Source organism: Staurois parvus, unplaced genomic scaffold (assembly GCF_062004578.1).
Source record: "Staurois parvus isolate SC_StPar_1 unplaced genomic scaffold, SC_StPar_1.0 ptg000950l, whole genome shotgun sequence".
Classification (NCBI taxonomy): domain Eukaryota; kingdom Metazoa; phylum Chordata; class Amphibia; order Anura; family Ranidae; genus Staurois; species Staurois parvus.
This window is the reverse complement of record NW_028318746.1, coordinates 463960-475866: the sequence shown is the minus strand read 5'-3', so window position 1 is coordinate 475866 and position 11907 is coordinate 463960. Positions and strand designations below refer to the sequence as shown.

The following is an 11907-nucleotide window of genomic DNA, read 5'->3' as shown; positions in this document are numbered from 1 at the left end:
ACCCAGTAGGTCCTGACACCGAAATTTACTCAGGTGGAAATGGCAATGAAGCATGGTTAAGCATCAGTAAGTATATCTTGGTGGGATGGGTGGGTGGGTGGGTTTTTAGGAGGCAAACACTCTGCCCTGAATGGTCAGTTGATATTGTTTCAATCTCATGCAACATGGATGGCGAGAAGCTGAAAATATGCTGGGTGTACAATTCCAGGCATTTTTTGCTGCAGGTGCTGTGTACAGCCTGCCATAGAAGTGGTCGGCTGTACTCATGTGAACTCTGAGCCACAGAAGCATAGCATCTGTGCATGCATGACGTGTTTCCCAAATGCGGAAATGTTTCGTTCTGGAAATATGTCATGCATGCGTGGGTAAATGCAGATGCACAGAAGCATCAGTGTGTACATGATTACAGCTGCCTACAGGCATTCACTTGTATGGCACGAAAATGCTTGGGATCTTATGCTCAGCATATTTTCAGCCTCTCGCACTCAATGTGCATGAGACCTTAAAGTGCTACTGAACCCGTGACCCTGCATTCACTATATCCAGTCTTCCACGGTACACAGAACATGGAAATGCAATTATTTTGGTAAATATAAACTACTAAGTACCTTTTTCCCATCAGCAGTATATATCGGTCTTGTGACTTCTATCAGTGTCCAGCTGAGTACTAGTTAATCTTGTAGGAGTTTTCATTCACCTTGGACTGTCCTGTGAGGCTGCATGGCCCCTGACCCTCTGTCTAGACAGTGCTGATTGGCCCTGTGCAAATGACATGCACCCTCCCAATATAAAAAGCTTTCTAGCAATACAAACCAAACAGAGCATGTGTGGACTTGCCACTGCTGCTTTAACTATGTCAGATGGATTGGAGAAAGCAAAAGAAGGGGAGGATCAGAAAAGACAGGATCAAACAGCCTTTTTACACAATGCTGCGGTTTCCACAGTAAGTATAATAAGCATGTATATACAGACTGATTTTACTGTTGTGGGTTTAGTAACACTTTAAGTGATAGATGGTATCTACTACTATGGAGAATAAAGATGATCAGCAAAGCTTGATTTCTACAGGAAAGTTGGAGAGTTGCCTCTGTATTCAGCTGTTTCTCTTGATATATGGATTATACATACATACATACATACATACATACATAATAAGATAACAATAAAAGTGAGCACTCTATACATAAAAGCCGCTGAACATTTAAGGAAACCAGATAAAGCCTTGGGCAAATAATGTAAACAATAATATGCAGTGCTGATAGTCAATAAAAGATGCCTGATAAGTAACGCAGTAAATAATGCTGAGTATCAATCCGTCAGTGACAAATAAAGTTGGTAGTGAAAACACATCAAATTCCAGTCCTGTGATGGTGCTCCCCATGCATATGATACAAATGTGCACTAACCAGAAGCGTATTTGAAATACGCGATGTATATAAATTTCATGAAGATCCCTCTTCTCTGGTCAAGGACTGGACTGGAACTTATGGTGAAGTACTGCCCTCATAGGATGGAACTGGATCCGATGTGCCAGAGGTCCCCTTTAAGGGATGAGCGGGTGAAGGTTCCTGGTTTACAGGTAATCCCCCTCTCTAGGTCTGGTGGATGAATCGCAGCAGGGCTCTAGAAATATTAAAGCTCCTCAAGGGAGACCAAGGAAAGTATCCATAGTGTAGTAATTAAAGTACTCGTTTATTAGGTAGCCAAAGCAAATATTAAATGGGTAAAATCAGCATGTAAAGTGCAGCAGCATAGATAGGTGCAAGTGACTGACCCTCCAGCATCCAAGATGGCCGCCGGGCCTCCACGTGGCACCGGCGGCGTGACGTCATGACGTCCTAGGCTCGTTTCTAGAGCTCTGCTGCGATTCATCCACCAGACCTAGAGAGGGGGATTACCTGTAATCCAGGAACCTTCATCCGCTCATCCCTTAAAGGGGACCTCTGGCACATCGGATCCAGTTCCATCCTATGAGGGCAGTACTTCACCATAAGGTCCAGTCCTTGACCAGAGAAGAGGGATCTTCATGAGATTTATATACATCGCGTATTTCAATTACGCTTCTGGTTAGTGCGCATTTGTATCATATGCATGGGGAGCACCATCACAGGACTGGAATTTGATGTGTTTTCACTACCAACTTTATTTGTCACTGACTGACTGATACTCACCATTATTTACTGCGTTACTTATCAGGCATCTTTTATTGACTATCAACGCTGCATATTATTGTTTACATTATATACATACATACAGTTCTCATGAATGACCTTTAACATAAGCCAGTTAGAGCCTCTCTCAGGTTCCTGAAAGATTTACTTTAGATTGTCAAATAAAAACACTGAAGCAAATGATTCTAAAAAGAATCTAGAAAAAAGGGCAATCTTTTTATTTCTGCAAATTAGTGATATTTTCAGCAAATCTCTATATATTAACATCATATAAAAAAATTGTAACACAATCTCATTTTAAAGCTTTAAATTAGCAGTACTCTATATACACAACAGGCTGTAGTGTGAACATCCGGATACAAGAACCCAAGCCTCTTCATAACTGGGCTTGGCTAGAACAATCCATTAAGATTCAAACAAATGTTCAACAGCCAAAACAAAGGTATGCCCCGACTGTCTGTTTTGACTCTCCTTGAGGACGTTGCACTCCACACATACAAATATGAAGGTGAAAGAGTAAAGTTCGTCAAGCCAAGCGCTAATGAATAATTCCAAGCTCCTTATGTCATCTATTCATTAATTTTTATATTTTTAGTCCTAGATGTTTCTTTGCAATCCACAAAGTTCCAGGAATATATATAATATTTTACTGAACCTAAACAAAACTGTTACTGCAAGACATGAAGAATTGGCAATTGGTTTTCAGTAATTGCTAGTTGGATTTGGTATAAATGTATGCACTGGTATTGTGACCGTAAAGCAGGTTTGCATTGATAGCACCATTACAAGGAGACCACATAGTATATACAGGTTCTTGTGGTCACATACATGAACTAAACCAAAATTTGGTCAGAGGAAGGAGTGTGCATATTTAAAAATATCTTTCACAGCAATTTATTCAATAATCAGTTTGATAAATATTGTAAAATGAATGCTCTTTTCCACAGCTTGAATGTCATGCTCATGGTGTCCATTTTCGGATAACCTTGTTTTTCTTTTTTTCTTTGGTGTTGGGTTTAGGTTTTTTCTACATTGGGCTAGTAACCTTGTCTATCAATCCTGACACCACATCTATGTTACAAAACTTGAAGCTGAACTTGTCGGGATATTATATATATATCTGCTTTTGTGACTTTAAAGTATAACAAAAGACAAAACTTTTTTTTTTTTTTTTTTTTTTTTTTAATTTTGGATAGTGTGGAGAGAGTTACAACCCCCCTGCCAGGTTTTTATAGCTGTCTGTGTCCCCATTAGGGAGATTCTCCCTCTTTATTTGTCCTATTTATCCATTATAATTGAAAGTAAAAGAAAATCCCACATTTTGGGTTGTCCCCAGAAAAGTCAAATCCTCCAATGGGGACACTAGTTCTGGTGACCTGGGGGTCCCCAAAGAATTCCCTTAATTTGCAGAGATTTCCTCTCACTTCCTATTTGGCTATGGGACAGGAAGTAAAGGGAAATCTCTGCAATGGGACACAGGGTGAAAAAAAAAAAAAAAAATCTGAGAGGGGTTATAACATTTTGCTCTATTCAAGATGAAAAAAAATTGCCTATAGTTCTGCTTTAACGTGACACTAAAGCTTCAGGGGGGGGGTTTTTTTGGGGGGGGTCCCCTCTGGCGCTCCTGGCTCCTCCCCCTCGAGCAGTACCCCCAGAGAAAGCTGCATGCTCATTCCTGAGCTACTGCTGTATGCATCCATAATGCTGCATTCACACTTGAGCAATTTGTAACTCGAGGCTCCAAAAACGCTCAATCTTAAAAAAAATAAAAATAAATTTTCTCTATGGTGCCATTCGCATGATCAGCAATTTTTAATCTTTAGCGATTTGTAGCTTGAAGCTCAAAAAACGCTTAAGTGTGAATGCAGCCTTATGGACGCATAGAGCTGTGGCTCAGCCCCCCCCCCCCCCACCTTGAGCTCGCCCCTCATTGGCTCACTTGCTGTGACTGAGCCAATGAGAAGGGAGAGTCATACTCATACAGCGGAGGCTTTTGTGAACATCACTGGATCAGAGGGGACTCAGCACACAGAAGGTTTTTCATCTTTTTGCATAGAATGCATGAGGGTAAAATGCCTTGAGCCTTTAGAACCGCTTTAAAACTGAAGTCGAGGCAGATTTCAAAAATAAAATTATTGCAGTTATAGGTGTTTTTAAATGCAGATAGTGTAAGTACCTGAATGTAATTACTGCTCCTTTATTTTCCTTTCATAGGCTGAAGGTAGAACAGTGACCGAAGCAATGTTTCATAACTGCAGTATAAAAAAAAAAAAAAATCATGGCACCAGTCTGGCTGTGTCTGACTGACAGGGCTGTGGAAGTCTCAGGACTGGGTTAGCAGAAATGCAAATCCTTTAGAATATAAAACGGCTTCTTAAAAGTATTGTAATGGTGGATTTGGCTGTTTGTTGTTTTTTTTTTTGTTTGTTTGTTTTTTTACCTAGAGTTCAGTTTAAAGGGGCACACTCCACTCACTGACCAGGAAAAGAAAAATTCTAGTGATAGCAGAACATCTAACCTGCAGTGACTCTGAAAGCTGTAAAGCAAGGATGACAATGATAGCTTGCACCTTCAAAAACAAGGTAACAAAAGTTCCTTGTATGCAACTTCCTGTAGCCTCTCCTCCCATCTGACATCACTTTATTATAGGAACTATAGGCTACAGGATAATTCTTTTTCAGCTAGTGCAATAGAGAGCTTACAGACAGGATTCAAACAAGGTCTTTTTACAGAAAGAAGAAGCTCTGAAAATACCCACTTTTGATTAAAAATGTACTTTCATATTTCAAATCACCATGCTACAAAAAGACAGGCCCTCTCCAAAGTAGAAATGTTTTATGCGCATAAATACTGACATAAATGTCAAATAAGCATTCGGTGGTAGTTTTCACTCATTAGAATCAACTGCGTATAATCACATTACTGAGATTATGGCACGGTGGTGACTGTCCAGTGTTTCCAGTGAGGTGAGGATGGTCATTGTAGACAAAGCTGGCAGTAAGGACATGCTGAGATGTTATCAAGAGTACAAAAATCTAGAATGAGCATGGTGTTCACATAGATTTAAAGGAAAACTTCACCACCAAACTGATAAATCAGGTTTGAATGGCGGGTAATCTGTGAAATTTATGTAAAAAATTACATTTTCTTTTGGGCCCCTATTATTTCCCTCAATGCTCCTAAACCATCCAGGTTAAGGACGTCCTCTTTTCTTTGCACCCTTCTATGGGACTAACTTCAACGTACACAAACTTCCAAGAGTGCGAGAAACAACCTAAAAAAAAATACCCTGATCCTAAAACATCACTACTACATTTTGGACATTGGTATCAGTTTCAATAACTTCTTGCAGAGAGGCTAAGACTGCAGATTCAGGGACCATCCTTTCCCTTGGAAGCACAAACTAGAAGGGAGGAAAGCCAAGGCCTGGCACATCATTTTGAGAAGATCTACGGTATGTCGACTTTGAAAAATCAATGACACTTCAACACCTGAACATACGGTTTACAATATAATGCTGGCCATGGTTGGTACACCAAGACTAGAAGTGTAAAACCCACTAGCTGATGTCACACTGGCATCCTGCATCACCAAAGTACAACATTTTATCGAAAAGGTGTTGCTACCTGGCTGGCCAAAACGCTACAGAACTATGATTGCTAGGAAGGGACTAAGCAACATTTTGCCTGCAAAGAAGCACTACCATAGAAGAAGGTCAGTGGACACTTAGCAGTTTAGTTGTCAGGGTCAGAATCACTAGTGTGACATGGAAGTTTAATCTGTGTTCTTGGATACAATGCAGGGCACAGCTCCAAGAAATGTAGCAATGGATCATATAAGTAAATCTTCCTATTGAAGATCTGGGGGTAGATCTAAAACTGCTTGTAATGATTTTCTAATCTCTCTTCATCAAAATTAAAATATGAAGAATCTGAAGTGAAGTTCTTATGAGAGAAAAAATGAGCTATGGTGTACACAACCATGGTGGAGTGTTATTTCAGGGCATCTGGCCGACATTTCTCAAGCAGCAAGTGTGCCCAGGTTTTGGTGATCAAAGAAAGGGCAGTTCCTACATCACGCCACTGTAGAATAGGGAGTTCTGTATGTGGGATTATAGTAGAGATGTCTTCTGGAGGATGCCACTCATATTTTAAATTCCTGGCGTAAACGTTCTTTGGCTGGAAATCCAACATATGTATCATAAGAATTCCTCGATCCCAATTACACATCATCAAGAAACATATAGAGGAGCTTGTAAAGTTTGCTGATGCAGACAGGCAGTAAGACTTGAATGATAAGGGACAGTGTGACTGTTCTACAGGTGTGTTTGAATAAGGTGCATCTGTCTAGGTATTAGGTGGTTCTGTTACAGAGAGCCAGCAGTGCTGTGCTGGGATTGCTAGTACCTAAGTAACTAAAAACCTCAGAGTGACTGAGTCTGGTCTGTGACATCTGAATTAATTCTGACATTTCGGGCCTTTGTTTTCAAAAGTGTACAATGGGGCCTACCCACATTTCAATCCTTGTTCATACTTTAAGCTTATCTAAAATTGGCCACACAAACTACAATCTGTTTGCACCATCTCCTTTAGCTCTGATAACTATTGCAAGGGCTCGTCTAAATGAATACAAACAAAATACATTGTTCAGTAGGCCCTGACATTTTTTAGATTCATCTAAATGTAGAATTTGTCTGTAAGGGGAATGGCCAGCATAAAGCTGGTCATAGACGAGTCAAAATTTGGCCAGTTTAGCAGCGACCAGCCAAATTTTGATCCATCTATTGCAGTTTTCATTCCAGAGAAGTTGATCTAGTGACTGACGTCTTTCAGACCAGCTTGTTGTTCTATCAGTGATGCAGCCAATTGGCTGCAGTGCTAATCAGAGTATTCTAACAACAGAGAAATCCCTGCTGTCAGATTACAATAGCGCAGCAGAGAGGATTCCTCTATCCACTTTGCTTCTGTGGATTGGGGAACAAAAAAAACTTACCCATGTATGGCCAGATTAAGAAAACATGCAAGTGTTGGCTCTGTTCATTACATTCCAAAACGTCTTGGTTCTGATCAAAAAGTTATTTCCTCAGGCACTTGCTAGTGGTTTTGATCATGGATTTTTACTTGGAATGTTGTATAAATGTTAAGGTGGAGATATAGTGGGTAAAACATGTATGGGCTTATTCATTAAGGCAAGGCAAGGTGTATAAATTACTTGTAAGAAGCAGTAACCCACAACATCCAATCAGAAATAATCTTGATAGTAATATTGCTACAGTAAACTGAAATCTGGTGGCCATGAGTAATCTCTGTTTGCTTTGGCATTATTAAAGGACCACTACACATTAGTTGATTGGTCTGAAAAAGCAATAATATTAACGGAAATATACAGAAACATTTTGGGATATTATTAAGACCTAGTATAATATAAGTGAAGGTAGTATAGGTGGGGACAGCATTTTCCAACACAGGGCTTATTTCCTATCAAGTTAATCCCTTAGAAGAAAAACTAGCAAATTTAATTTTGTTGTCTCTTTTTCCCTAACATGGCAGCAAAGTGTTGTAACTGTCATATATTCCAAGTTCTGTTGAGGTGCAGTAACAACTTTTGCATGCATAGCTGTAAATATTATAGCTGTTTTTTTCACATACTGTATCTTTTCCCAGTAGTGGTCCTTTAATAAGGTTGTATTAACTTGACCTTGAGGTTATGTAACTTGGGGTTGATTTACTAAAGGCTAGACTGTGCACTTTGCAAGTGAGTTCCCCATAGGATAATACATGTGGTGAAACTCTGCTAAACTCCATCATTCAATCATGTGCATGCAGGAATGCTGGTTTTTTTTTTTTTTTTTTATTTTCCTTGGACCTGATTGTAAAGTATTCCCAAAGTGAAGTATAACCGCATTCACTAAGCAAGTGTGCTTTTTCCCTTTATTAAATCAACCCCACAGTGTAGTCAATGCAAGATCCAGTGTAGACATGTACAGTTTAGTGTTATGGCACCCAATGTGTTCACATTGTATGTTTCAGTGTATAGCGTTTTGTCTGCTTGTAACCAATCCAGTGTTTTTGACTGGGGAGACAGTAAAATGGAACAGCTGACAAGGGGTCATGGGCTGATGCTCAGGATGAAATGATGAGATGTTTTTCAAGGCTGGATCGCAAACAATAATGATGGAAGATTGAAGGGTGTTCGTAGAGTGTGTGGTGCTCCAGTTACTCCTTCAAGTCCACAGTGGAACAACAGAGAGCATGGGAGGTAAGCAAAGCATGGATGTCCTGGAACGAGGGCCTTTCCCTGCAGTCTCTGGCCCAGCACTGCAGCATTAGCTCATACAGCGATGGAGGACAGATAAGTGGCCGGGACAGGTAGACCTGGAGTAAAAGTAAGAGGAGTAGAGAATGTTAGTCTAGACCTAGAACTAAGAAAATAACAGTCCCCTTCCCCATTACTTCATGTTCTGGAGACACCACAAGAAGTGCTTTGAAATCTTCTCTTCAAAACAGATGTCAAACAAGTGTCCCATTGGAAGATTTACACTCACCTGTTGTGGTGATACTGATGATAATGGTCACTGGGACAAATAGAACTTGGGATTCTCCTCAGTGAGGATACAGCAATAAAAACCCAACAGGGGCATACCACTAAATATATAAACATTCAAATATCAAAGCAACCACAACACCGCATAGCCAGTAGCCAGCATAACAGTCAGCATACAGTATAATTGATTCATCAAATCCTTTCCCATCCAGAACGGTACCTAGGGGCTTAAGTATGGCCTGAGCATTGTCACGTGGGGAAGCACCACCGCCAAATCCTCTTTTTCAATGAGATTTATTCTTTAGGGAACTATGCATTACAAACAACGTTTGGAGTAGGAGTGGTATTTGGTGGTTTCTTATGGAATAAAGTTCAAAAAAGTGGTGGTACAGTTCCTTTGTGTACTTGGGACAAGGACAGGTCCCCTGCAGCCTTGGCACCAATGGTTGGCAGTAGGGTCTTAAATCCATTTTGAGCGTTACCTCTACAAACACACTGTCACAAGGGGTTGAAAATGTTTCTGTAGCTTTAGCTACTTTATTAATACTCTGGTCAATGCTGGAAGGATGCAAATTTGATGAAAATGATGCACGCCAATAGTCTATACCAGCGGTCTCCAAACTTTTCAAACAAAGGGCCAGTTTACTGTCCTTTAGATTTTAGGGGGGTGGGATTGGGGTGGGGAAGTAAATGAACCCTTTAGGGCATGCAAGTAAATAAACAACAAATAGAAGCTAGTACAGAAGCCAGCATTAAAAGGGATGCTGTTAGTTCTGGTCTTAACTACTTGCCTAATGGGCACTTATACCCCCCTCCTGCCCAGGCCAATTTTCAGCTTTCAGCGTTGTCACACTTTGAATGACAATTGCGTGGTCATGCAACACTGTACCCATAGAAAATTTTTATCATTTTTTTCACACAAATAGAGCTTTCCTTAGATGAACAAAAAAAGAAAAAATAATTTGAAAAAAAAAAAAGTTTTTCTTTGTTTCTATGATAAAATTTTGCAAACAGGTAATTTTTCTCCTTCACTGATGTGCATGGGTGAGGCAGCACTGATAAGGTGGCACGGATGAAGCTGCACTGATGATGGGCACTGATAGGTGGCACTGACGGGTGTCACTGCTAGGCACTAGTGGGTGGCACTGCTGGGCACTGATCATCAGGGCACTCTGGGAGGACATCATTTGAGGCCCTCCCAGAACTGGACAACTGCGCTGTAGCCGTCATTCGGCTATAGCCCGGTTATCAAGTGGTTAAAGTTTTGTTTTTTTTTTTTTAATTTTGGATAGAGTAAGGCTGGCCATACGCTGTACAATTTTCTGTCCAATGCCTGCCCAATTTCTTTTAGATTTACCTTCAACTATGTAGTGCAAGAGCCCAACTAATTGGATACAATTGAAAGTGTTGTTAGTTTTGACCTACTATTATATGGTTTTTGGTAAATCTAAACCAAAAATCTCAAGAAAATTGTATAATGTATGGCCAGCCTAAGGGAGGGTTATAACCTCTGTCAGTTTTTTTCTGCTATCTGTGTCCCATTACAGTTATTTCCCTTCACCTGCTGGCCCATAACCAAACAGGAAGTGAGAGGAAATGTCTGCAAATTTCCTTGGGGACTCCCAGGTCACCAGAACTAGTGCCCCCATTGGAAGATTTCCCTTTTACTTTTTTGGGGCAATCCAAAATTTTGGATTTTGTTTTACTTTCACTGATATTGGTAAACAGTCACAGAAAGCAAAAAAAACCTGACGTGTTCTAATCCATTTACACTCTAAGACTGAAAAAAAAGTTTTGCCTTTGATTATACTTGAAGGTCCACAGGACCATTGTTTTCAATTGACAGTACAATAAAGTACTTGGTCATACATGATAAATATGTTTCAACTAGCAGAGTGACTACTTCACAAAAATTTACATTAATACCTTATTAACAAGACTCCCATGAGGTCTATGTGGCTTTTGAAAAGTATTTGGCACCACGAAGATATTTTAAGATTTAACCGAGGTGACGGATTAATCCCATCAGCCCTGCATTCCAGAATGGATGAAGCTCTGCAGAGAACTATCTGAATTTTTTGGGTGAATGAAGGCCAGTGAGGAAAAAAAACTCACTAAAATTGTATTTCTAACTGCATCTTTTTTTACTTCTTGAAAATAGACTTTTTTTCATTATGGATACTGTAATAGAGCGTTATAATCTCTGTCAGGTTTTTTTTTGCCATCTGTGCCCCATTAGGGAGACTTTCCTTCATTTCCCGTCCCACAGATAAAGCAGGAAGCGAGAGGAAATCCTTCCAAAGTGAGGGAATCCCTGGTTGTCACCAGGATCAACAGAACTAGTGTCCCCATTGGAATATTCCTGTTCTGCTGACAACTCAAAATTTGGGATTTTCTTTCACTTTTATGCTTGATGATAACAGTAAACAGGACATATACTGTAAAGAGGGTAGCAATAAAAACTTGACAGGTGTTCCAACCCCTCTCAACGCTATCCAAAATGTTAAAAAAGCTTAGTGATTAGTTATACTTTAATGTTATTCATATTTTATTCTTGTGTCTGATTTTTTTTTTTTAAATTATTAACATTTTTCATGAAGAAATTTACAACACAGAAAGACATTAACAGAATGTTCCTACTGCTGATGTTATGTCAGTGCAAGCCTAGGGTCAGATCTCTATTAGTATATTTTGCTGAAACCAGTAGATGACTTATCCTGTAATGTATTTTCCTGCAACAGTCACAATGCAAGAATCCAACCATACTGATTGTTAGCAAAAGCCAGATTAGTGCAGGTTACAATAGGCAGGGCACATCTTTGTTATGGGAAACTCTTTTATTGATCTGCTTCAGTTTCATAAACAAGACCAATGACATCTCAAGCACACTTACCTGTTTCTTGCTGTCTCGAAAGATTTCTCCGGCATTCTCAATCACATCCTCGTCATTCAGCTCTCCATATGGTTGCTCCTTACATAACATCAAAATCTCCCATAACGTCACCCCAAATGCCCAGACATCGCTGGCTGTGGTGAATTTTCCCTGTGTGGAAGAACGGTTGATGTTTAGGGGTTTTGTCTTAGCTTATTTTTTCTTTCAAAAGTATTTTATTGAAGTTTTCAGAAGCAACATACAGGTTCAAACCTATAGGTTGAGCATTACAGTAGTGGAGTTATATAAAGGACAATAGCC

General features: G+C 39.8%; 1 protein-coding gene across 5 annotated transcripts in view; it reads right to left on the bottom strand.

Annotated features, from left to right (window-relative positions):
• Positions 1 to 2354: 2354 nt before the first annotated feature.
• The window catches only part of DDR1 (discoidin domain receptor tyrosine kinase 1), a 119025-nt gene continuing 109472 nt past the window's right edge, over positions 2355 to 11907 (bottom strand). For all 5 annotated transcript variants that reach the window (XM_089656932.1, XM_089656933.1, XM_089656935.1 and 2 more), the window contains 2 exons: positions 11608 to 11757; positions 2355 to 8545 (listed from right to left, as the gene is read on the bottom strand). In XM_089656932.1, coding sequence (XP_089513058.1) covers positions 8387 to 8545; positions 11608 to 11757 — 309 coding nt within the window. In that variant the 3' untranslated portion in view covers positions 2355 to 8386. The remainder of the gene's footprint in view (positions 8546 to 11607; positions 11758 to 11907) is intronic.